We start from the raw sequence: 27,279 nt of genomic DNA, 5'->3' as shown, positions 1-27,279 counted from the left end.
TGACTTGCATTATTTTCACATGCACATTGTGTCAAGCTAATAGTTTACAACATAATCATAGAACATTATGCAACATACAACAGCAGCGCATGTACATTAACACAACTCACAAAGCTATGAAATGAAATGGAATTACAGGATTAAAGAATTATTTGACGTGGGGCTGCATGAGGTACTTATATATAGTCAGTTTATTATCTACAGTAGATGTCGGTCTCAGTTAGGAGAAGCAGAGAGGAGTACCAGCATGGGAGCTAAGCAATGTACTGCTGTGGACAGGGTCGGCAACAAAAGATGTTTTAGCCACTTAAAAAAGGTAAAGAACAAACAAAAAAAAGAAAAAAACAATATCAGTTTAAGTGTACACTATGTTTAGAATCTTTTCACAGCCATCAGAAAACCTTTTCTGTCAGGAAACCATAAGTAAGCTAAGTAGCGCTCTCTATCCAAGCCAGTGAAACTCCACAGGCGAAATCAGTCGTTTTACCCTAGCAAAACAAAACAGGAGCTGTTGGTCTACCGCTGCCTCGAGAGGTTGTTTAGTTTGTGTCATTGTGTGGCTTCTGTGTTTTGAAAGAATAGCTCAGACGCGCCACAGTCACACAATAACACCAACAAACTAACAGATCAAGGCAGTGGTAGACCAGCAACTCCCATGTTCTGCAAGTTAAATTGATTGATGTTGTTGATGGAGTTCGGTTGGTCTGGAGAGAGTGATACTTGACACATCTAGATAACAGCAATTTCCCATCAAAAAAGGCTGTCTGATGGCAAGGTAGAGTGGTAGAAATATTCTAAATATTGAATATACATGAAATTATATTGATTTTTTAGGTAGGCTTGTTTTTTCTAATGGCTAAAATTCTTTTTGTTGCTTACCGTGTCCACAGCAGTACATTGCTTAGTTTCCATGCAGGTGTCGCTCTCTGCTTTTCCAAGCATCTACTGTAGCTAATACACCGACTATCAATAAGTGCCTCATCAACCCCGCTTCAAACAATCCAAACTATCCCTTTAAAATCAAAGTAATACTGGTGGTATTTACCTAAAACTCTTCCAGTTCAACTTAATTAGCCTACACTATGTAGTTTGATAATATCGAAAAGCATTTATTATACTTTGTAAACATTTTTACACACCTACAAACTCAGTAACTCTCTAAATGTGTTGAGGCAGATCATATAAGTAAACACTAAACAATAGAATAAACCACAAGAGCATTAATACTTATCTTCTTGTTGATAAAACATACAGCATTTAAGACTATTGATGAAATAATGTGTGCGTGTGTTTTTTTTTGACAGATCTACAAAATGATTAATTATCCAACATCTACATTTCACTTCACTAAAATGCACTACAAGAAAGGATGAAATAATACTGTCAAGTGACTAACTTCAATTCCTTCGCTGTTGTAACTCTCCGTTTCGGCCTATAAGTAAGAGGATGTCTTGAACTCCTCGGGGACGTCACTGTCCAGTTTACAGATCACCTTGTATATGGCCTTTTTCCAAGAGGGGTCTGAATCTTTAGTTGCAGAAATGGCATTGTAAAACTCATGCAAGGTGATTTCAGCAACCTCCAGGAATCTGTCTGGAACCTGCAAAAGAGGGGAAAAAGAAAAGTGAAGTCAATCTTGTTAAAACTGTATTCTAATATTGAAAAAGCACTTCATGTGATGCTGATGTTACAATCTGTCTTCAGTTTTCTCAAAGTCAAAAACATATGAAATGAAGACCTGTAGCGCAATTCTTCAAACACTCAAACTGATGAAAGGGAGCTCATCTCTTTGTTCTCTGCACACATACAATAAATGCACTGCTGCAATCATTAACTTTCATTTAGAGGCCTCTTTGATTAGCTAGTCTTGTTTTCTTGAACCTCAACTAACCACCGGTGCGCTGTCTTCCCAGGGATTCTCCCAGCACTGTCAGCGCCAGTCAACAAAGCGTGATCGTGAATCACATCAGCAATATGGCCAGAAGCTGAAGATTACAATGATTTTATGTGAGACTTCAGATCTTTAGATTGAAGTGTGGGCCCATTATTGTTTGTTTTAGAGATTTTATATCATTCTTTAAGCTTCCCAGAAGTCACAGGTGTAGTACTATTTGTTTAAGTAACCCATATGCATGGCAGGTTTACCAACATTTAGACCACACAATAAATGTTAGTCTGACTTCATGAATTGTTGTATTATGTTGAGAATATTACACAGCAGTCAGTCCACACAAGCACTCTATCTCTCTCTCTCTGCTGTAACTGCGAGTCTGCATCAAACGTCAATTAACGTCAATATGACAACTTCAGTGTGTTTTTATTAGCTCTCTTGTGTCTCGCCTAAAACACAAGATGCTCAGACCACACAAGGAGCGCACAAAACGCTTATTGCCTTCAGAAAACAACTGGAAGAAGATGCCTCTCATTGCTGAGACTCATAAGTTGATCCTCAAGAGTTAAAAAATGGTGGAGCATCGTTCCGGCGCACTCCAACAGCAACCAAATTAGAACATTGACATTTTTGTCGAAGTTCTAAAACAGGACATCAGTGCTCTAACCTACATCACTGCTTTTTGCTAACGGCTGAGAGAAAATTTTCATTTAAAAACACCCCCAAAAGTATGCAAAGAGAGTACTCCTTTACGGAAACTATAGAGGGTAAAATTCCCATGTCCGGTTCTTGTTAACTTTTACAGAGAAGCAAGAGAAAGGACCCCGACGGCAGCCAGGTGGCTCAGTTGGTAGAGCATGTTCCCCATGTACCAGGCTGTGAGTCCGCTGCAGCAGCCATAGGTTCAACTCCTGCCTGTGGCTCTTTACTGCATGTCACCCCCCCTACTCTCTCCCCCTTTCCTGTCATATCTTCAGCTGCCCTGTTAATAAAGCCATGAAAAGGCCAAGAAATATATAAAAGAAAAAAGACAGCACCACCAAGAACCTAACTTAAGTGTTACTTATTTTTTGGGTACTTGTACTTCAAGGTGGGGTAAACACTTCCCCAGAAAGATAATTTAATGCCATCATCAAATACTAAATAAACTATCTTACCGACTTGTGGTTGGCCAGTGTCTCCCGTCATGGCCTACACAGTGTTTTCTAGTTTGAAAAATTGAGAATCAAGCCAATAGGAGATGCAGAAGTCTAGTTTTTCTCAAAACACTTAGTTATATTTCATTTAAACGTTATTTTGGAACTTTTGCTCATGACGCCAATAATAAACTGCCTACCCCAGCTTCAAGTGAGCATCACACCATGTAATCTACATCACTACTTTAAAATCATAAGCATGAGCAGCTTCTTTCCTCAGGTTATGAGACTCCTCAATTCATCCTCCACACTAGTTTGTTTTAATGACTTATCATTTATTCATCAGTTTATATAATTTTTGTTTTGTGAGTAGGGTGACAGGACTATAACTTGCATGTCATGGTACAACCCTGTGTTGTACCATGACATATTAAATTAAGCTTCTACCTTGAATTTGGGGTTAAATAAGGATTTTGTGTGGTTAAACTTGGAGTAATAATTTGAGAGTGACCCCATATCTACAGCAGGATCCATAAAAGGTCTAGATGCAAGGGGTGCTGGGAGAAAACCGCCCTGCAGCCCTTGTTTCCCATCCACTGACTGGTTAGCACAACAGTTGTTGGCATAAGTTATTTTTCTTTCCCCTCATCTCCTGACACAAAAGCATCCCTGGGAAAGGAATGTCTTGGTCCCAAGGTAAAGAAAACGGTCCCGTCCCTTTCCCACCAAACGGCCTTCTCCCTCGGAATCCACAGCGTCTTTCTCAGCATTCCGCATCAGTAGCAATCTCAGTCTCGCTCAGGCGTACTGGTCCTCTAATCCTGAGTTGTTTTAGTGGGATTTTGCGGCTTCCTCTTCCCACAGTTTGATAAAGCATCACTCTGGAGTTTAGATAATGGCTGTAAAGGCTGGCCAGCCACAGGTGCAGTGTGACAAACAGGTCAGCATGCGGACATACGTGACCGCAGCTACATGCTGACAGGAGGACATACTTCAGCCGGTTAGTAACCGCACATGTGATGAATGTGTCAACTCCAGCGCTTTAAAGGAGTAGTTCGACATTTTGGGAATTATGCTTATTCCCTTTCTGGTGGAGAGGTAGATGAGAAGACTGATACCACTCTCAAATCATAAAATGTCAATTCTGCCAGTAAAGGTATCTCTAACATTAAAACAATTTAAAAAAGACATGATGTCACTGTGAAGTGGCGTGGGATCATGGGAGTTGTTTTATTCACGTTATGTTTAGTCACAGTCGCCAACTTTCTTCTTTACTCTCTGATTAGCTGACATATCCTGCGTTTTCTCTGAAGTTATAGCAACTAGCAAGTAATGGCTGGTAGGAAACACACCATTATCTTGAATAAATTATGGATTTTTTTTTTTTGTTTGACACATGGTTGGAAACATTTGAGATAATGTTGGTAAACAACTCAACAAAATATATAACATACATATAGCATTTTAAGACATTTTAATGCAGACATGTTACATAATATAGCTTTAATTGTGAAGCTGCAGACTGCTTCTGGCTAGCTTAGCTTAGCCCTAAGACTGTAAACAGGGGGAAACGGCTAGCATGGCTCTGTTTGAAAGTCACAAAATCTGCTAAAAAGAACTTCAAGAGCTCAATAATTAATAACTTATATAATTTGTTTAATCCATAAAAAAAGAAAAAAGTGCAAAATCAAGAAAACAATTCATGATTGCCTGGCAAATACTGGGTTTTGTTATTCTTGGACAGAACCAGGCTAGCTCTTTCTCCCTGTTGCCAGTCTTTATGCTAAAATAAGCTGGCTTCTAGCTGTAGCTTCATATTTATTATACATACATGAGAGTTGTATCAGTCTTCTCATCTAACATGACGCTGGAAAACAAATATATTTCCCAAAATATATTTTTCTTTGCTTTAAGATAAAGTATTATATAGTCTAACTATTTCCACTAGTTATTTAATGATATTAAAAAGAACACCTCACCTTCACATCCCAACACAACCTGCAGAGAGAGTGATTTTTAACTCTGAGCAATCTAAAAATCCCTGTTTGGACATGGTCAGTATATAAGTAGTTATATCTGTCATTGTACTGGTTTTCCCACTTAATGACATAGTGCTCAAAAACACATATTTGAGTGTTTCTAATTTATGTAGGTTTTATTTTTAGAAGGAATAACTAAACATAATTTTTGGCCAACAACTTCTACTAACTAAAAATATGTTCTTGTAATTTAATAAGTTAGTAAATCTCTCCCACAGCGTATGCACAGAATTAGAACAAACCCTCTTGAAAAAAAAAAAAACCTCATGAGCAAAACTTCAGCTGGAATGATCTCCATGCAAACAATACAAACTGCAACATAAAAGAATGAATGACTAATGAGTGACACTTACGTGAAAGTCATTGGCTTTGTTGTAGTGCATGTTGAGTGCCCGGAACAACTCTGAGTCCCTGCTAACTGTAATGTCTTTCACATCACTGATGCCGTCAACGATGGCCTGGCGGGCAAACTTCTCCATCTGGATGTAGTAGAACTCCCTGAAGTTACTGAACCACTTGATCAGCTGAGAGGTGATGCAGCGGTTGAACTGCAAAAAAGATGGAAAAAGATACTTTCATACATTTATAGCAGAGGATTAAAGGGACTATCCTGCAACCAAAACCCTGACATTAACAGTTTGAGCAGTTACATGGACAATATCTATTGAATCCAATAAAAATAATTTAAATTTTTTAAATAAAATGATCCGATAAGATGTTTGTTAACATACTTCAAAGCATGTAATTGGAACAAAACCTTTTTGACATGCTGAAAGGTGTTCTGCCTGCTGTGAAGTGTCTAATCTACCGGAAATATAACAGAAGAAGAAGTGGCTCAACCAAGTTGTATCAGTCAAAGACCAGTTCTGCTTTGCTCCTGCCATTTTTCTGTAATTCCCAGGAATGTGTTGATGTAACCTAATGTTACCCCCACATAGGGCAAAATGTATTCCTACTGAAGAGACTATCAAAGGTTTAAACCACCTCTCCCACCCCAATTGAAAATTACTACCGATCTGGCCGGATCAGGCCAGTTTCTTCTGACTGAGGTGGTTACATTTATTCTGATAAGGGTCCAAGTAAATGCAGCTGATGATCTGCCCGGCTGAAGTGTCCGTGAGAAAAATAATGAATCCCAGTGAGATTTCAGTATTGCTATCTTGTTGAAAACTGGTTGATATTTGGTTTAAACATCTAAGACCTCCTTTCACCGTCTTTTCAACCAGCTAAAATGTGCATACAGGATCAACATGCCACAAAACATAAATCTGTTTAATCATTTTTCAATAATTTGTTCTAAATAAATCTAAATATGAATGTTCAACCAATGCCTTTAAAGCTATTCTGAATGTCTTTCCACCGGTGACTATAGTTGTTTTTTTAATGTCTTTTCAGTGGAAAAATGCTCACTGGGAATTATCTGTCCCGCTAAAGTGTCCATGAGCAACATAATGAATCTCTAACAGCTCAAGATGTCAAGATGAAAAAGGCAAATAAAAGCTCACAATTTTCAGGATTAATAAAATATGCAATTTCAGAAATTATTTTCAGACTCGAGAGCATACAGAAATTTAAAAATATTCATTTCCATGCTTTTCAATTAAAAATGCAATGTCCATCATTTCCATAATTGACTGAAAACCTGCATTTGGTACCTGTAGGGCACCAAATGGTCTGTCACTCTACGCGACATTAATTGCTCTGATCCTTTCCCACCAATGTCCAGGGTGAAAAAACATCTGTCAGGCCTCTGTGTTTCTAAACTCAGTCTTGACATTAGTCCTGTTATTCTATCTCCTCATCCAGAAAGACAGAAAAAAATGCCTAAGGGCTGGGCAGGCATCAAAGACGCTTCTTCCCTCTGGTGTGGTGGGTGAGAAAGCGGCAGCATAAGGACAGAAGGAAGCTTCCCTCTCATTGACTCGGGCTGATAGGATGGAATCAGACACTGGGATTAGGTGCTCTTTTGTTCAGTGCCACTTCCCACCACAGGACTGTAAGCAAGGAGGAGACGTTCGCAGGGCTGCTGCAGCGGCAGCATCCTCCCCCCTGACCCCGGGGGTCAGAGCAGATTGAGAGGCAGGGGCCCGCACTGGCTCAGAGATCCAGAGGGCCGTGGTGGTGGATGGAGAGGAGATAGGAGAGAGAAACTCGAGAGGTGTTTGGAGAAAACTAGAAGAGAGGTTTGAGTGGGAGATATAATGTTCCTATAGGAAAAGACTAAAAAGACGGAAGCCAGGATAAATAGGATGAATGTGAAGAAATCACAACACTCTTGGAAAAAAACTAACTAGAAACATAAAGGGTTCTTCAGATTGTCTGCATAGGAGAACCCTTTTTGGTTGCAGGTAAATTTTGAGCATTTTCCGATGGTCTGCTTGGAATCCTTTCAGAGAGTTCTATCTTGAACCAAAGATTAAGGGTTATGCCTAGAACCATCTGTGAAAGGTTTCAGCCAGAACCGCCTACAAGAGGTTCCACAGAGAACCCTTCTATGATGTAATGGTTCCACCCTGAACACTCTCTGGGAGTTGTATTCAGAACCCTTCCACCTTCTGGGTGCTGACAAGAACCCACACAGGGGGTTCTACTGAGAACCTTTTAATATTCCAAGGGTTTTATCAAGAACACACTCTCTTTTATGTTATGACAGAAAGATTTCAACAAAGATTGATTGGTTCTTTGGATAAAAAGGGTTCTTAATGGAACTCTTAGTCTTACAAAGAACCCTTGACAAACTATTTCTTAAAAAAAAGTCTACTCAGATGAAAATGGATCTGGGTAGAACCTCAGCCCTTCAGAACCCTTTTGGAACCCTTAATTCTAAGAGTGTAGCTGACAAGAGAGAAGACAAAATGAGGAGATAGAAGAGGAGGCCTGACACGAGACCAAGGCCAAAATACACAGGATGTTGTGTTTAGGGCCAGCTCACCACCGCCTGGTTGCTGCCGCACAAGTCTCTAATACCAACTCTCTGTTGACACTCAATAGCAATGCCTTGCCTGCAGAGAGTCCTTTGTCACTCCATTTGCTGACTGGAGTGGCTTTTTTAAAGAGAGAATGCCCCTGTATCTCCCTCTGCCCCCAGGACATACTAGCAGCTCAGCGGCTTTGTTATTTAAACCCTCTGCCGTTTTTGTTTCTCTCCTCCGACACACTGCTGAATTTTTCTGTCCCAAACACACACTGACAAGTCGATTGCGGGGGAGTTAAATGCAGAGCAAACAACCCTGACATGTTCAATACAAAGCAAGCGGTTTTTGTTTTTTTTTAAAGCTACTACAAGGAAGTTCCATATTGTGTTGATTTTGGAGGCTCAACCAGTAATGTTTCCCCCACCACAAAATGTAACTTAAAAATAAAACTGTCTGAATAAAAAAATTCCTCCTGCTTCTTTTTAATTAGCTAACAAACCATACACTGTGACTCAGGCAGCAAAAAATTTAAATACAGGCTCCTTTCACCTGATTTCATGCTGACTCCAACTCGGTGGCAAGAGTAAGAAAAGCTATATATGATAGTCTCGTTTGCTTATGTAGGTCATATAGAGGCATCAGTATTACAGTGAGTCTGTTTCACAGCCAGTTAAAAACTCCTTGTAGTAGCTTTAATATCTAAAAAAAAAATTTACCTTGACATCAGGGAAGAAGGTTTTCAGCACGTTGGAGCTGGGGTAGCGGGTGTAGAAGAACATCAGCTTTGCCTTCTTCAGATGGCTCGGGGTGAGGCCCTCCTGGATGTTCACATTTACGTTAAGGCAGAAACGCTGACAATTAAATATAACACGCAGCATTACAGTCCTGCGCAAAGTGATAGTGGACCAGAGTATTGTGTTGCCTCAATCTTCAGCTAAATTGAATTTCCCTAAAGAACAGCTCGGCATTAACCACGGAGTCAATAATGACCCTAACATGTGCTTATTGGCAAAACAGAATTACGAATTAGATTAGGGATTTTTAATTAGAGAGCGAAGCACTTCATGCCTGGCAGTTAAGACAGCTTGTTTGGAAATGTTTTGAAAGAGGAACTCACTTGATTTAAAGACGGCATATGTTGCTGTATATATTTTCCTCTGGAAATTTGGTCAAATGTTACAAAAAAACAGAAAACAATCCCTTCTTAGGTTATCTGGTAAATTTAAAACAGTTTTAATTTGTTCAACATATATCTCAACACACATTTCCTTTATTTCAAATTCTAAATAAATTCAATACCTTCTCAAGTTTTTGCCCTATGGCAATGAAGACGCTCAGGAGCGTTTCCTCTGTAGTCCACCAGCACCACGCCTTAGGTCATAATATTTCCTTATCAGGTCGCCACACCATACATTTTATTAGGGAACCCTACCTTTGAAATAAGGAAGTTGGGATGAAAGATTTATGTGGTATTGTTCAAAGAGAAGCAGAAGCTCTTTGCACTGTAAAGATAAAGCGAATCCTGAGAGGCAGCACATAATATTCCTCTTTAATTCCTCGCGACAAGAGAATCAACAAAACTGAACACTTCTGTGACTAATTTGGTTTTGTTTTTTGTTTTTTTTAGATAATTTACATCACAATGAGCCATAGTAAAGAAATTATTTATTTAAATTAAATTAGGCAAAGACCGATGAAATACAGATATTATTCTAATCATACTGATCATGGATGTTATCACCCATGTATTTTAAAAGAATGTTATTTTAGTTTTCAAACAATGGCAAAAATCTTCCACCGAACAGAAAACTTGAGCATGATTTTCTTTGACGTGAAAAAAAAAAAAAAATTACTGTTATCTTGCACTCTATTTCAATCATGTACATTCTGACAACGGTATCCAACAACAAATGCTCAAGACAAGAGCTCAAGTGTTGTGGTTGGGAGGCACTTTTGATTTCCACCAGCACTCAGATGTGACCTTTTAGATGCACCCCTATCACTCTGATGATGGAGAAACAGATCCTGCACCTTTTCAAGTCTGAAAAAACGACTCTTCCTGAAATAGAAACCGATGCTTTCTCTGCCTTTGAAAAATTGGCTTTTGTTCCTGGCAATTCTTATCAAAGCCTTGTATTCCTTTTTATTTGTCTTTTTCTAAACTTAAAGTCATTACTCGGCTCAGATTAAAGAAGACGCTGTAATTTTCTATGGGGTTAGTGAGATCAAAGAAAAAATTCTCCTTGAAGTTTGTTACTGGAACTGCCCATGCTGCAATGAGCCTCAACCTGCCATTGTTTAGATGGAACAGCAGAAATATAGAGAATTTGTTTAAAATGAAAAGGTAAATACAATATATATATATACATACATATACATATATATATATATATATATATAAGATATTATCAAACCTGTATTATATAGCCTGCTGTAAAGGGAATAGTACAAATAGCATGATGTAATATTAAGGTTTTCACTGCAATTTTTTGTGCCTAGGTTCTTTGAGTCATCTTGAGTAAATAAATTTACAATAGAATGCAGTCATTCTGTCAAAGCTGTTTTATATGTATATAGTAAAGTTATGAAGACATTACATGCACTATCAGCCTATATATCTAAGCCAAGTAGATATTTCAGCTGACCAATATCATCACTCCGATACTGACCAATCAAAGCTATATAGATCTATATCATTATCAGCATGTATTTTATCCATTATGTCTGATTTTTTTGCATGTCATAAGATTGTTTTTATTTATTTTTATAGCTTTGTAGGCACCATTTTATGTATATTTGATACATTTTCTTGATAATATGTAACACTTCTGCATTTAAATGTTCATATTTATGGTATGTATTAATTCAAGGTAACAATGTGTTTCATGGTAGCCATTGCTTGCTAATTGCTAGTTGCCCTACCTTTCAGATAACACAGGATAGATACGTCAGAAAACGAGGAAGGAAGCTGGTGAATGTGATTTAACAGAACCTGAATAAAACTTTAAGACTACCTCGTCCATGAACATGATTTTTTCACTCCGTAATAGTGATATTGGTACCAGCCTCAAGAATCCAGTATCAGTTGGGCCCTAGACATGTCAAAAACAAACATCTGACAACTGTATCTATTTTTTCATCATTATTAAACAATACTATTCTGGATAATAGACCTTTTTAATGGCAGCCTTATTGATATGAAACAGTCTGATAAACACAGGTGTTACCAATGATATAAATGAATGTCCCATTCCATTTACTGTAGCAGAGTCTTTCCAGTGATGCCAAATAGCAGGACCCCAAATAACAATCAAAAGAATCACTGCACTTTAAAATTTAACAAACTGTTTTAACTTTATTGAGCTGCCTTATACTTTTAAGTTGACTGACTTTGAAAAAAATAAGTTGAAGTAATTTTGTAATGATTCAAAACAAAAAATGTTTCTAGTTATTTATATATATATATACATATATATATATACATATATATATATATATATATATATATATATATATATATATATATATATTAATTCAGCTGTGCTTGAGAAAACATGTTCAATAAGTTTAAGGCATTAAACAACTCCTCAGTCACACCGATAATCACTACAAACGAATTTGATTAGATTTGATTTTACTTTTTTTTTTTTTTTAACACAAAACATGCATCCATGACTTAAAGTCTATTAAAGACACACAGCAAGTTTTCATCACATGTATATTCTTTCAACTATAAAAAAGAAGGGCCTCTGGAGAGTTTTATCTCCAAAGCAATACATGCTGGGAAGTCTGTTAATATGGCAATCATGTTAGTCTGGAAATTTAAATTGATGAGTTGATTGAACTCTGTACAGTACATTCACTCAACTCATCATTTCAAAAGACAGACTTAAAGTTACAAGAACTCATGTTTATAAGTTCTTTTTCTAATTAACTCCAATAAATAGAATTTGGATATTTACATTAAGTTAATGAGAAAAGATTTGTTGATTCCATTAAATTGCTATATGTGGTAACACCTCTGTTTACCCTGCTATTTCATGTCAAAATGGCTGCTGTGATAAAAGTCTACATTTCTTATTTTAAGTGAAAGGATATGTTGAGGGACATGTAGGGGTTTCGTTCTGCCATGCTCTGCAGTTCACCACACTCGATCTTGACATGAGGGAGACACAGATTGTCAACCGTCACTGCCCCCAGGGCTGAGGGACGAGGGTGGTGGCCGAGGTGGCTGGAAGTCACCTTGGACCTCATGGCAATGGTGTCCCAGGGCAGGTCCACTGAGTCTGGGGAGGTCCTGTCCATTGACGGGGGCATACAGGGGAGGCCCCCAAAGTTGGAATGGGGCCCGTACTTGAGCAGATGCTCTAGGATCTGGCTGTCATGCAGAGGGGTGCTGTAGTTGAACTGAAATGGCGTCTGGTGCACGGGATAGGGCCTCTTCACTGTCGGGGTGACCGAGCTCAGAGGGGTCACTGCCGGCTTGCGGACCACCAGCGACAGCGCCTCCGTCTGATCCTGTGGGCTTTGGGCCTCAGAGCTCTCATAGTACTCCAGAGAGCGGGGTTTCACCGTGGCCTCCTCGGCCTGGGGCTGCTCCTGGGTGGAGCTGGCCTGCTGCTGGCTCTTCCTGTCTGCACCCATCTGCATCTCTGGAGAGGAGCACATACGCTGCTGAGGGGACAGGTCCAGCCCTGTGGAGGACACCTTCTTGAACACTCTGTCCACACAGTCATTGACAGCCCTGGAGAGCTCCTGCTTCAGGGCTTCTTGCAGGTTCTGACTTTCTCTTTGGTGCACCAGATAACCCATGACTTTCATTCTGTCCTTACACTCTGCACTCACTCTGCTGCTCTTCCTCTCAAAATCATCTTCAGAGTTCATGTAGTGTGATGCTAAGCTTTCTCCCAGGGTGTCCTGCTCGATGGTGACTTCTGTCTCATCTCTGTCATTTTGTTCAGGCTCTTCCTGGTTGTAAACTTGAAGGAACTTCTCCTGGAGCTGACGCAGAAGCCTCTGCATGCTGTGTAGCTGCTCTTTCAGCTTGTGACACTCCTCATCTTTGCTGTTATCACTGCTGCTGCTTCCAGGTCTCCTGCTTGTCGGCCCTCCAACACTGTGCTCCTGATGCTGAGGCAACCTCTGCTTACGTTTGTTCTCCCTGTATGCTTCTCTGGTCTCTCTGGTGGCATCAGTGTCTGGCCTCTCGCTGTCTCCGTGCTGTCTGCTGTTGGGAGAGCCTGCCATCACCCTGATGATGTTCTCCACGCGGGCCCTTTTGGCCTGCAGGTGGTCGGTCACAGGATGCTCCCCCTCCGGGCTGCCTCCTGTGGAGACGTGAGCACCAGGAGAGGCAGCCTCCACTGTGCTGTCCTTTGAGGAGACGCTGCTCTGGTCCTCCTGGCCAGAGTCAGCAGCAGTGGTGCTGGAAAGGTAGAAATGGCTCTCATCCAGTGCCCTCTTATTATGAATTGTCTTGCGGAGGAGCTGAGAGATGATAGAACCACTGGAGTACGAGGCCAGAGGCTCATCGTACATGTTTCTGCGGAAGCAAGGCAGCATGACGTCGGGTTTGTCATCCTCCAGGCAGCCTTCAGTGGAACTGTGCATGTTCTGGTCGGGATGACTGAGGTTCATCCTCACTGGGCTTTGGCGTTGGAGAATCAGAGTTATGTGAAATGCAAGAATCTGAAATGACAGAAAGATGGAAAACAGTTGAAGGTCAGCTTTATTGTGAATTATTGTGATCATACCGTAATAGAGAGAACAATTGTACAATCAAATCCATCCTTGTATTCGGAGCAGTGGGCAGCCAAGATAATAAATAGATAATCAATAATAAACAAGACATTTAAAATAAACTAAAATTTGCAGCCTTTTATTGTTTTGAATCCTGTATCGCTATTTTTAATTGATTACTCCCTCTTTCACATTACAAAACATTTTTTTTTTTCTGTTGGTGTATTGTGACATTCAAATAAACTATTAAACTGTCAACAGCTTATGGTGTGTCTTTATGCTTTTAACAGATAGGAAAAATAAACTATGTAAATTTGTAATGGATAATTATACATTAATGTAACATTCACAGATAATTTTGCCCTTTTTAAAAAAATAAAACTTGACATTACACCTGTTTTACGATTTTAAAATGACTACATTGGCAAGCAAATGATGAATTACTGTTCTATATGAAAGAAAATCAAAGAACCCTGCATTATTTGAAGATTCTCAGCTCTGTACAAAAAGAAAAATCCTTGATCTTTAAGCAAGAAGGGGAATGCAGCCTTTTGTATCATTTGATCTTTGGGTCGTAATAATGGTTAACACAACGGATAAAAAAGGCCAATTATAAGATACCAATGAAAGGTAAATTTCAGCTCATGAAAGCCACAGACCACGCATGAGAAGCGGCTCCGTCTGTATACATTATTTAGAAGAGAAAATATCATGAAAACCTTATTTTTTTCAAGGTTTTCATCTTAAGGAATGATCAAGAGATGATCTTCAGTGCTAAATATAAAAAAAACTCAATAGTCTGATTCTTTATTCCCTTTAAGTGTTTATTTTAAAATGTTTTCTGAGATCTAACATGCATTGTGCTCACACAATAGCCTGCAAGTGCGCTGTTAAACTAATTAAAAAAATACTTCTATCGTAAAAAAGAAAAAATGTAACAATGGACTTGAAAACAACAGATCCTACTTTACATTTCTACATTACTAGCCCATCTTGTGAATCCATCTCTTACTTTTAATATAAATAAACATTCTATCATACAGATCAAACTGCTTTAGGAGAATACATACAAACAAGTAGAACCACTTATCCCATTAAGCAAAGTCTGAAATTATTCAATTTTTCTATGATTCGTGGACAGTAGGAGTACTTTCAATGTTTCCTTTTACTTGTTCCGGTGTATATTTCCTGCAGTATAACAGGCTGCAGAACTACCTTTTGTGAATAAATGGTGAAAGTTAAAATTAAATTTTGAAACTAAATTATATATGAAACTGTATCAAATATATAGACTGCTTTCACTGTCTACTTTTAACCTTAAAATATAAAATACACATTACCCCCATAAAGAAACAATTTTATTTAGGCTATAAATCTTAAAACATCCTCTTAAACAATTAAAAAATAGTCTAACGGAATTAAAAACTCACCAGACATGTGATCACAGTTAGCAGCTGTACTGTAAAGACCATGCATCACTAAAGTGTCAAAAACACCCACCAGTTGAAATCCCTCTCATGAAAAAAACCACTAAACTGAAGTGCTGAGGTTTTTGAAGCTGCAGACATGCACTTTGTCACACTTGTACAGGGCTGCAGCAGCGGCGTAACCGCGGTGCACAGACACACACACACACAGTGAGTGATGGTGGGACCTTACCTGTTGCGCTGGGACCTGGTGCCTGCCGCTGAGCTGCTGGCCTCCGCACACGGACTGTGAGTTGGACAGGAGCAGAGCAGGAGAGTCGATGCATCAAACGGAGCTGGGCTGGGCGTGGCCACGAGAGAGCAATGAGGTGGTCGCACATCACTCAACCACATAATGTCAAGAGGAGGAAAGTATGTGTAAGGTGTTGACATATTAGTCTACTCATAGTGGTCGGAAGGTGGGAGTTAAAACTGATGGGTTCAAGCCTGCAAAAAAATAATGGCTGAGGCTGTTTGGAAATATGCATTAATTTTTCTGTCTTAATATTCATTTAGGCCCACAAAACATGATGTACACATACAGACTATACGCTATTGCTATTCTTTAATCAATCTGTCACTTTATTTGTCTCCAAAAAGCAAGTGGCGGCCCAGCAGTGAAACCGAGACATAATTAAACATAAAGCACGAAAAAACAGAGAGAAGACAGGAGTGAAAATAAATAAATAAACAAATAACTTAATTTTCTTTTCTATTCTGTTCTGTTCTATTTTTACATTGCTAGGCCTAACTGGGGACATATCTCCAGAAACTTCCCAACTTGCAGATCCTGTCTTAACTGTTTGGTGACCACGGTAGGACCTGGTTCAGGAAAAAAAGGCCATTACAGATGAACAGTCTTCTTATCGGAGCTGCACAATTAATCTCAATGATATCGCAGTATGGCCAAGTGCAATATACAAATTGCAGAACCAGAATCAAATCGCAATTTGTTGACGGAGGAAAAATATGTGAGAAGACAGCATTTTAAGGAGGTACTATAGTTCTGCAGTGCTTTTTTTTAGTACAATGAACAATGAACATCACATCTTCACATTTTTTTCCTTTCAATAAAAATGAAAATTGGAATGCAAAAATGATCATTTCCACCAATTTTAGTAATTACAAACTTTTTTTTACCATATAATGCAGCCCTAGTTCTTATTCTAACTTAAGATATGAAGAATGTTTTAGGTTGCATAAGCATCCTAACTTCTAAAATCTTAAAAAAAACTCGCATAACTTTAGAACAACTGTTAAATGTCATCATTTTCATTTTTCAACCTGTAGTAGAAGCTAATCTAACTAGTCAAGATAGCGTTTTCTAACAGTAACTAATGCTAGTGTTAGTTAACTTTTTTTAATGACTCTGGTTGCTCTTTTTTGCTTTTACACAGTATTGGAAATGTTAACGTTAGCGTTTTTGTAAATTTTCAAAAAAAATATCACCTTTGGATTTCTCTACAGATGCTACCAGCACCTCTGAGTCATCTGTCTTAAAGTTAAGTGCCTGCCATTGTTGCTGCTTCATTTTTTTTTTGTTTCAGTTTCTATTACAGTCGGTTTCGATTAGAAAACACAATGGTTACAAAGTGTTTAGCTTGGCAAGATAATAAAAGTAGTTAATTGAGTTTAGGATTCCCCAACCCAGTGGTTCCCACACTGGGGGGCACAGAGCCATGGCAGGATGGATGGCCAGGGGATACTGGGGGGAAACAATCATATTTTAGACTATTCCTATCTTAAGACTTTACATAGTTTCTGTAATATGGGGCCTGTTGACTTTATTTTATCTCTATTCTATTCTATTCTATTCTATTCTATTCTATTCTATTCTGTTTTTACATCGTTACTTAGGCAATATCTTGATTTATTTTATCCCATCTTATTTCTATTCTATTCCGTTTTTACATCCTTGCCTACGTATTATCTTATTTTATCAGATCTTATTTCTATTCTATTATGTTCTATTATATTCTATTGTTTTATATTGTTATCTACAGGCATTATATTATCTTATCATATTTCAATTCAGTTCATTTCAGCGGGATTCAATACAATTCAATTAAATTCTCGGTTTTACATTGTTAACTGAAGATAAGTGTAAAGGTAGCTGAAGGTGCACCGTATTTACGCTATTTGTAGATTTTTTTTCTCAGTGGCCGGTAGTTAGTGTAGAGAGGGGGTCAAAGAGGACCACACCATAGAGGACTCCCCCTCCGCTCGTACTACTTGGTTTCTCCCACTCTACTTCCTCGGTTCTTGTAGCTTGTCGGTGTGACCACAGTTTCCCTTCCGCTGGCAGGCTGCTGTCACACAGCCACCATGTTATCCCATTCCCGGTGTCTCACCAGGAATTTTGGCCGTTCCCTCTCTGCCATCCGCCAGGTAGGCAACAAGCAGATAAAACGTTGTCCCTGCCACTCGGGGCCGGTCTCCTCGCTGTGTTTGGCTGCGGGTGAAGGAGCAGCTTGTGTCTGTTCAGCCCTGCCAGAGCTAGCATTAGCATTAGCTTGCTCGTTGCTGTAGGCCACGGACGGCTCGAGCCAAGGACAGTATGACACTTTACTCCTGAAGTCACTGCTGCAGTGTCTATTAAAGTTCAATGCTTTGTCCTCTGTGTTGAGCTGGTTTGACGTTTTGTCATGATGTTGAAGGTGTTTGACTTAAATAGAGGCCATCTGCTCCGTGTCCATGTACAGTTAAACGCTAACACAAACTTATCTAATAATATTTATATGTTAGCTAGCTAACATGCTAGCCAGCCATACTAAGCTAAATATACGGGTAAGTTAGCTAGGCGCTTTTAGCTGTCAGACTGAGGTCATATTGTGGTTGTCGATAACTTACTTTAAGTACTAAGATAGTGGTTCGTTATTAAGAGTGTAGCTAACTCTGCATTAGAAGTTAAGTCAGCAAAGTCAAATGTCAAGAACATGAAGTCCTAGTCAATGGTTCACGTTAATTGGCAATTTGTCAGTAAGATTAGGAGTAGTTTAACTTATTAAGTTTTAATGCAGTTGTTCAGTTAGGCTTAAAATAAAATATCCTTTATACATTTGCTGGTCGAGTTTGCGTGCAAATCAACACAAGCCACCTGTTTGAGCGAAATTTCATTGATTATGTCAAAGGTCGTCATCTAGTGTGTAGACCTGACCTTTGACCGACAGTACTGATTTTTCCCTGCTGTTCACTCCATTGCAATTTATGTACAATACCAACTGTTGTGGATTATCGCTATCTGACGTGCGCTAGTTATTTCACTTGATATAAGTCAGGTCCATTCGGTTACTGTTTTTAGTCGGGCAAGTAAGTAAAGTATCAAGGGCTTGGATGTCTTTATTTACCATGTCCGACCTGTAAAGTTAGGAATTTACATGACAAAACAATGCAACTTGTGATTCTTTCTCTTCACTGTAATCGTTTTCACAGTTGTAAAAGGAACATTATGTACAAAGTTCAAGAACAACAATAATGCACTTTCTGTGATCCTAGATTAGAAATAAGTTATTAAACATATTGTGGCATTTAACATCTTTGTTTTCATTCAGTTTGAGTCTCCAAAGTTCTCATTGTTTAAACAGTTCAAGCTTTTAAAATAACAAGTGTCTCTTTGCTTAACACCAGAATCATCAAATGAATGGACGAGTTAGTCTGCTAAAGAATGATGATAGGGCTGCAACTAACAATTCTTATCATTATAGGTAATTAATTGGGTAATTATTTTCTAGGTTAATATATTGATAGTTGTTTGCCTATAAAATGTTAGAAAATAGTGATAAAAAATTGCTCAATGTTTCCCAAAGTCTAAGATTATATCAGATGTCTTGTTTTGCCCACAACCCAAAGATATTTACTTTACTGTCCTAGAGGAGCCCCCCCCCCCCCCCCCCCCCCCAAAAAAAAAAAAAAAGAAAATATTCACATTTAAGAAGCTGCAATCAGAGATTATGGACATATTTTCCTTTAAATTTACTCAAACCAATTAATCAATTATCAAAATAGCTGAAGCTCTAAATGATGATTTTTCAAATAAATAATGTAAACACCTAAAAATGTAGGAAGTTAGCAGGTAATTTAAATAAAATCTGAATTATATATTTTTCATATTTAGAAATGATCAAAGGGCCAGATTGAAGTTGTGGGCTAGATTAAGCCTGTGGTGTCAATTGATTATGCCTTATGTGAGCACACATTTTGTCATGTATTTTATGGTTAAGAATTGTTCTGCACAGTATTTCACATTAAAAAGTTAAAGGAGTTCTCTAATGATGACTATCTTTTCACAGGGGAATAATGTGTTAGCTCGTCGGGCCACTGCAGGTATGTGTGCTTATTCAAAAGGTATAAATCCCATTCTTTGATTTGGTATAGTCTTGCTGCAAGAACTTACTGACACATTGCTCTTGTCCATTTTCCTACAGCTCTGTCAGTTAGCCACTCCCTCCCTTTCAACAACAATGTGTAAGTATAAAAACACTAAACAACTTGAAGAGACAAGGAACTCTACTATCAGAATTTAAATACACTATAAACACACAAACCTGATGAATGAGTTCTGAGATCTGACATAGACAGTCTTCAGCCTATTAGTCGTCAAGTGTAATAACTCACTGTCATGAAGCTATTTTCTGAGTCGAGTGATACAGCAAATATATCCGGTCCTAATCTATACACACACAAGCCAAATCTGAATCATCAATTTTCCACTCATGGAAGATAATTTATATAAGTTTTTTTTTAATTACTTTTCTACTTATTCGGTTTTCTTCAGAAAATCTGACCCCCGGTCCAGCGTCTTCCAGATCCAGTACTTCAGGACGTCTGTAGCCTACAGTATGTTAGAGCCTGCATGGCTTTCATGGCTTTCGTTAATCTAAATATGAAGCACAACCATGTGGAGTGTGTGGAGTAAAGAAATGTACTTTCTTTCGCTTGTCTTTGTTCTCCAGGAGATGAAGTTGTCACAGTTAACACCCCTGCATTTGCGGAATCTGTCACAGAGGGGGATGTGAGGTGGGAGAAAGGTAACTTCTCTTATTAATAAACATACATTAGTTGCCTCTGATCCAGACAGCTACCAAATAACAACCAAACTTAACAAAAGGAAGATACTAAAAGAGTTTTGTTCTTACAGCTGTGGGAGATACCGTCTCAGAGGATGAGGTGGTGTGTGAAATTGAGACTGATAAGGTAACTACGTAAATGTCTTACAGGTTACCTCTGTTTATGATTGCAGATTTTTTGGCCTTAGCTCCTAAAATGAAAGCCTTCTGAGTGTGTGGCACAACATGAAACAAAAAATTGGGTCGTGTGTTGTTTTTTTTTGTTGTTTTTTTTCTCAAACTAGAAAGACACTTTAACCTTAAAAGTATAATTTTTTGTGCTGACAGTTGTGGAAGAGATAAAAAAGGACAAAACATTACAGAAATGTGTCCTTTTGTTTATTTCTATAAATATTCCTGACAGTGAATATTTTTTTCAAACATATTTCAATAATGGCTTACTGAACTGTAACAAAAACATTGAACTTGGGATTGTAGTTAAAGTTAATGGCTTCCTGTTTTTTCTTATTGTTATGTGTCCTAAAAAGGCTGACCTTGACTGTACTCACTTGTGTCTCTGCAAAGTTTGTCACTAGATAGCAGTTTTCAGTTTCCTTTACTGACAGGGGAGATGTCTGTACATTTCCCTAAAATGTGACATTCAAACGTATCTCCAGGAAAGCTAGATTTGATTGGTAACAAATTCAAAAGCCAATTACTGTGTAAATTTGTAGGCAAGGAGACCTTAAAAGTCCTGCACAGAGCGAACTTGGCAGTACAGAGAGTAAGAGTTAGCATTAGCTGTGTCAGTCACAGTTAGAAGCTAATAATCAACAGAATCAAATAAAAGATGCTAACTACACGTACCATGCTTGCCACTGTTCTTTCACCAGCCAACCTAGTGCAAGCAGTGGTGGTGGGCAAGGCACAAGGCCAGACTGTGAATTTCACAATGAAGAGAAAGAGTAGATTGTACCAACTCTTATGTGGAAAAATCATGTTAAACAAAATATTAATCATAGTATAAATATGTCTGAAGGAGAACTTAAAGTTTACAATCGAATAAATGCATGAATTCATTAGATTAGCCCAGTCCTAACCTATACGTTGTTCAGACAATATCCTTAAACTTTTTACAACCTTTCTTTCAAACTTGTGACTATTTTGACTTGTATATTCTTTTCTCTGCTATTAGACATCAGTGCAGGTTCCCTCTCCTGCTGCTGGAGTGATTGAGGAACTTTTGGTCCCTGATGGAGGGAAGGTTGAGGGAGGAACTCCCCTCTTCAAGCTTCGAAAAGGAGGTCTTAAATATTGTATTTTATATTTAACAAAAGTACAAAAAGTAGTATGAGATACTAATCCAAAATCAGATCCGTGCTAACTGTTGACCTCTGTGTCTCTAGCTGGTGCTCCCAAAGCCGCAGAAGCGCCAAAAGCTGAGGCCCCGGCCACCGCTGCAACCCCCCCACCACCTTCTGCTGCTGCTCCTCCTCCTCCAGCTCCTCCCGCCTCAACTGTGGGCCCCATTCCCACCACTATGCCCCCTGTGCCACCTGTGCCAGCACATGCTATGGACACCAAACCAGGTTAGTTGTAATGAGACAGACGGCCAGTGTCATGTGAGAACTGTTGTGCTTGACATCTGCGCTCTTGACCTCTAGCTTACATGATTAATCATTGCTCAACTTTCTGCAGGCAGTGGCTTTCGCCAGACTCACTAAACTGATGCTTATTTCTGTCTTCTTCGTAGTTTCAGCCATCAAGCCCACTGCTGCTCCAGCTGCACCAGCAGCCCCAGCAGAGGGTCCAGCTAAAGGAGCCAGGACAGAGAGCAGGGTAGAGTGCAAAAATCATTCATCTCTAAACAATCATTCATCTGGGGTATCTGATGCTTTAGTAGAGTTGAGTCAGAGTTGGGGACTTTTTACTGAGTCTGATAATTTTGTATATTTCTTGATTTTTTTTCTGTTTTAGGTCAAGATGAACCGCATGAGGCTGAGAATTGCCCAGAGACTGAAGGAAGCCCAAAACACCTGCGCTATGTTGACTACATTTAATGAGGTCGACATGAGGTAGGAAATTCTGTATTAGCTGACCTACATTATTAAGCCCTCGATGCTATTTTAGACGATAAATGTGAAATGTGCCCTGCTATATTAATAGAAGCCATTTAGGGGAAAAATCAGACTTTATAGAGCGTGGGAATTGAAATCTGTTAAAATATATAGAAACTTGTTTGAAAGTGTGGTAGATGATTATTATTTTTTTTTTATCAATGAATCCGGGGATCATTCTCTTGATAAACTGATTCATTGTTTGGTCCATAAAATGTCAAAAAATGGTGGAAAATGTTGTTTACAGTTTCCCAAAGCCCAAGGTGATGTCCTCAAACATCTTGTTTTGACCACAACTTAAAGATAATCAGTTTACTGGAATAGGTGACTAAAGAAACCAGAAAATATTCACATTGATGTCACAGAATTTTGACTTTTTTTTTTCTTAATAAATACCTCAAAACAATTCTTCAGTTATTACTAGCTAGTTAGTGTTTGCTTTAATAGTTGAACAACTAATGATCATTGCACTTCTGTGTGCATTAGTGTGCAGTGTGTACACAGTATACATACTGTACGTATAATGTGTTAAGAGCCAAAACAACACTTGCACAAATGGTTATGGATTGGACTCTGCCCAATAGGAAAAGCTTTTTGAAAGCTGATATCCTCTTAAACACTGGAATGTAAATATTTGGTCATAATGCCATCTAAAACGAAGATAAGAATTGTTAAAACAGGTTTTATTAATTTACAAGGAAATGTTATTGTCTGCACTTGCCCCCTGTGCTGAAGAGGACACTTTGAGGATTTCTTTTCCCCGCAAATGTGTGGTGTCAGCTTTCGGCTATTCAGGGTTTTCTATGTATCCTAATTAGATTGACATTGACGGTCTGGAGGAAGACTTCCCAGGCCAGGGCTCATCTGGAGCCGAAGGAGCTAGTCAGAGCAGGAGGCTGGAGCATCTGCAGGGGCCCACAGAGACCTGCGCTCTGAGTGGAAGAGCTGCCTCAACCGATATGGGCTTTTATGACAGCCCAATAAGATTTACAGGCTCTAGAAAGTGAAGATTTTTATCGCTTCTTCTCTCCTTTCTCGGAGAGTCTGTGTCTTGGGAGGGGCTAATTATGTTAGTGGAGAAACCCTAGAGCTTCAACAGGGTTAGAGACAGGAAAACAAACAATTAAAAAGAGAGATACAAGAGAAAAATGAGCAATGGTGAAACGATTAGCAGGCCAATTTCAATAGCTTTAATTCACCACAATCTGTAACAACATTCTTTTATAGCCATAAAAAGGCATAGTTTGTTTTTCCTTTAAAATGATTTTAGATGGTTAAAATATTTGAAAAACTGTTATCTCTTTCTAGTGTATCTTAGAGTTTAGTATACCTTAAAGTGATTGTTTGGATGATTTAATGTGGGGTTGTCTGAGGTACCTATCAGTAGTCAGTGTATTACCTACAGTAGGTGGTGGATAGCAGGCCCACAGTTTGGAGAAGCAGAGAGGAGCACCAGCATACAAACTAAGCAATAAACTGCTGTGGACAGGTCAGCAGCAAATTATATTTTAGCTACTTAGAAAAGGTCTACCTAAAAAATGAGTATCAGTTTAAATATACACTACATTTAGAATATTTTCTCTGCTTTACTTTGCCATCAGACAGCCTTTTCTGATGGGAGACTGCTGGTATTTAAGCCAAATATTGCTGTCATCAAGGCCACCAAACTCCGTAGGCAAAATTAGTAATTTTACCTCATAGCATGAGTGTCTACTGCTGCCTCAGTCTGTTAGTTGGTTTGTTATTGTGTGCTTAAAAGGTTAGGATTCACCGACATCACACAATAACAAACTAACTAACAGATCGAGGCAGCAGTTAACCACCAAATCCTGTGGTCTGCGAGGTAAAATTACTCATTCTGCCTGTGGAGTTTGGTTGGTTTTGGAGAGAGCGATTTGGTTTGTTTAATGGCAGTTTGCTGTTGCAAAAAGCTGTCCAACGGCAAAGTAAGGCAGTGAAAATATTCTAAATATAGTGCACACTTAAACTGATATTACTTTGTTTTTTTGCTTTTTAGGTAGTCCTTTTTAAGTGACTAAAAATAATCAGAACCATACACGTACATTGAAAGGGATTTTTCGCAACAAATGAAAAAGAGTTAATGTCTGAAGGTGTAGTCAGCTTATGACAGCTTCTTAGCTTTAATGCCCATTGATTTTCCTTTTATTTTCAGAACTCTTTATCAGTTCCAATATTCTATAGGCTCCATACCTGCTTCTTGCTTTTTTTGTTTATTTTATTCAAGAAGGGGCAGTGCATATTAATTAACATCAACACTTGAGCACTTGTCATGTTCCAAACAGTTAGTTGATCCATTGATTTTTTTTTTTCTCTCCCCTATTTCCCTTCAGCAACATCACAGAGATGAGGAAGACTTACAAAGACGCCTTCCTGAAAAAGCATAACATCAAGTTGGGTTTCATGTCTGCGTTTGTGAAGGCTGCTGCCTACGCTCTGTCTGACCAACCTGCTGTCAACGCCGGTATAGATTTAACTTGAAAGAACTGCTCTGTGGTGTCGGTTGATTGTGTCTTTGCACGTTTGACATCAAGTCACTGCAAGTGTGTCTGGTGAAGAAAACGATTTAAGTTTCAGTACATTCAAACCTCAAAACCAACACTAACTTATTTACTGCCTTTAGACCACCCTGACCCACTTAAGTAGACCACAGAAGCTGGGCTGATCTGTATTGCTGGCTTTTAAAAAAAACTGAAATAGCCTGTGGGTTTCACCTTCTAATGTGTTTTACTTGCATGTAGCAGAAAGTGGCACAAAAGGAAATTAATCTTGGTGGCAAATATTAGAACAAGTGTAGTGATGATTTACATTTGCTGCATATTTGTCTGTGTACAAATTAATTTACCTTTCTTGTCTTTTCAGTAATTGATGACACAAGCAAAGAGATTGTGTACAGGGACTATGTGGACATCAGTGTGGCTGTGGCTACACCAAAGGTGAGACAAGTGCATTATATTGCAGTGCTAAGTGCAAGTGCTTCATAGCCCACTTGTCTCTAATGTGGAGGGCAGAAAATTCACTAATATGACTTCTCTCTCAGGGTCTGGTGGTTCCTGTAATCCGAAACGTAGAGGGAATGAATTTTGCTGATATTGAGAAGGCCATCAATCTGCTCGGAGAAAAGGTAAAATTTCACATTACATATTATGACCCAAGGTATTTATCTTGAGATTTCCTAATGATATGATTTATACTAATAATGTCTGTGCGTTTGTAGGCCCGTAAGAATGAGCTGGCTGTTGAAGACATGGACGGAGGAACCTTCACCATCAGCAACGGTGGCGTGTTTGGGTCCATGTTTGGCACACCTATAATCAATCCACCTCAGTCTGCTATCTTAGGCATGCATGGCATCTTTGACAGGCCTGTGGCAGTCGGTGGCAAGGTTTGTTTCCCCAGTTTTAAACATTCAAATACGTGATTGTGTAGAAAAATAAGGCAGCACAGTTAGCAATAGGATGGCGACATATGGAAAATTAACGTTAAAATGAATTGAATAATAAATTCAGTTAACTCAGATGCCAAATGTAAATTCAACAAATTCAGGTTTTCAACAAAAAAATTAGATTACAACATATATACACAAAGAGAGAACCACTGTTAGTGTGACAAATCTTGATCATACATTACAGCTCTGTTTGCCAATTACTAGTTTTCATTGGTGTGACTGTTTCTAATATTGTATGTATTGACTTCATCAGCCGTAATCCACACCCAGTGACAATCACCAGTAGAACAGCAACTAACAGTTATTTCCTTTGTTGATTAATCCGGCAATAATTTTCTTGATTAATTAATAAATTGTTTGGTCCATAAAATATCACAAAGCTTGTTTTATTTTCATATTCGTCAAATCAAGATACGCGTAAAGAAAAAAATGCATCAACTCAGTTATGCCTTTGTTTTTTCACAAATTCTGTTTATTATATTAGACTTTGGTCTCAGAGATTTTCTCTTTTGTTTAGGTGGAGATCCGTCCCATGATGTATGTTGCCCTGACGTACGACCATCGTCTGATCGATGGAAGAGAGGCCGTCACTTTCCTGCGTAAGATCAAGTCAGTGGTGGAGGACCCCAGGGCGCTGCTCCTCGACATGTGAACCCTTGTGATCTCCAGGCCCAACCAAACAAACCACCCTACACAAACAGTGGCTGTACTCACCTGATGAACATTACCGTAACTGCAGTTGATGTATTGTTGTATTGGTTAACTAGAAAAAGAGGATTTTTGGAGTTGGGTTGTGCAATGGACATTTGTAATGCTGGCAGGGATGAAAGATTTTGTGCTGTTGTGGAGAAATGTTGGGGTCTGGGGTTTCTGTGGTGCTGGTCTCTAGATCAAAAAAAAGGATATTCTATAACTCATGCGCCATATGTCATTTTCTACATACAACTGAAACATTTTCAACTTACTACGAGATGAATGGCAAACATAGATAAACTGCATAGTATCATTTCATTATTTTGGTTGAGAAAAGAACAATGAGCACATGTTGGGCCAGAAACCAAGAAACACTACGTTCTAAAATGTCCAAAGTGAAGAAATCCTCTGAATTTATGCCACAAAAAAATCTCGTTATGCTGTGTATGAAAGACTATTTAAGAAAAAAGAAAGTTTTAAACAATAAAAGCTGCATTACTCAACTGTAGTTTTTGTTTTGGATTTTTTTTGTGTGCTTTTGTCCGGGTAGCTTATTTCACAAGAATTAGATCAGGGCAGTGATAGCTTAAATGTACAGATGTGACGGGTTAAAATAAAACCAACATAAAGTTAGTAGTTAAATCTCCCTAAGGTGTTGTTGGGTGATAAACTGCTTATTATTCTGTACACCTCAATTAGGGTGACCAGGTGTCGCACTTTATGTGGGACTGCAGCATTTTTATAAATTTTTCCACCTCCCACATTTTATTTT

The 27,279-nt window shown here is 38.7% G+C and overlaps 2 protein-coding genes across 2 annotated transcripts; one reads left to right on the top strand and one right to left on the bottom strand.

The window, feature by feature from the left end:
- Positions 1-269: 269 nt before the first annotated feature.
- prox2 (prospero homeobox 2) lies at positions 270-15,461 on the bottom strand. Its single transcript, XM_084742416.1, has 5 exons — positions 15,380-15,461; positions 12,080-13,669; positions 8,698-8,805; positions 5,420-5,614; positions 270-1,600 (listed from the first exon to the last, which is right to left on the bottom strand). Exons 2-5 carry the CDS (start codon positions 13,616-13,618, stop codon positions 1,433-1,435), a joined length of 2,010 nt encoding a protein of 669 aa, XP_084598542.1. The 5' UTR covers positions 13,619-13,669; positions 15,380-15,461; the 3' UTR covers positions 270-1,432.
- A 1,988-nt stretch (positions 15,462-17,449) lies between these two features.
- dlst (dihydrolipoamide S-succinyltransferase) lies at positions 17,450-27,015 on the top strand. The gene is made up of 15 exons (XM_084742534.1): positions 17,450-17,574; positions 19,476-19,509; positions 19,611-19,650; positions 19,961-20,022; positions 20,139-20,213; positions 20,324-20,379; positions 21,427-21,535; positions 21,638-21,820; positions 21,985-22,070; positions 22,209-22,306; positions 24,700-24,830; positions 25,229-25,302; positions 25,407-25,490; positions 25,584-25,751; positions 26,332-27,015. The coding sequence occupies exons 1-15, from the start codon at positions 17,512-17,514 to the stop codon at positions 26,464-26,466; spliced, it is 1,398 nt and encodes a 465-aa protein (XP_084598660.1). The 5' UTR covers positions 17,450-17,511; the 3' UTR covers positions 26,467-27,015.
- Positions 27,016-27,279: the final 264 nt, after the last annotated feature.

Source organism: Lutjanus erythropterus, chromosome 18 (assembly GCF_056507025.1).
Source record: "Lutjanus erythropterus isolate fLutEry1 chromosome 18, fLutEry1.hap2, whole genome shotgun sequence".
Lineage (NCBI taxonomy): Eukaryota > Metazoa > Chordata > Actinopteri > Lutjaniformes > Lutjanidae > Lutjanus > Lutjanus erythropterus.
This window is presented reverse-complemented; position numbering and strand designations above follow the sequence as displayed.

Coding starts and splice junctions, on each gene's coding strand:
- prox2 (XM_084742416.1), bottom strand. CDS start 13,618: ATGAACCTCAGTCATCCCGACCAGAACATGCACAGTTCCACTGAAGGC. Junction 5,615..8,697: donor CCTTCTTCCCTGATGTCAAG/GTAAATTTTTTT, acceptor TCTTTTTTGCAG/TTCAACCGCTGCATCACCTC. Junction 1,601..5,419: donor ACAAAGCCAATGACTTTCAC/GTAAGTGTCACT, acceptor CCTCTTTTGCAG/GTTCCAGACAGATTCCTGGA.
- dlst (XM_084742534.1), top strand. CDS start 17,512: ATGTTATCCCATTCCCGGTGTCTCACCAGGAATTTTGGCCGTTCCCTC. Junction 19,510..19,610: donor AGCTCGTCGGGCCACTGCAG/GTATGTGTGCTT, acceptor ATTTTCCTACAG/CTCTGTCAGTTAGCCACTCC. Junction 25,303..25,406: donor TGGCTGTGGCTACACCAAAG/GTGAGACAAGTG, acceptor CTTCTCTCTCAG/GGTCTGGTGGTTCCTGTAAT.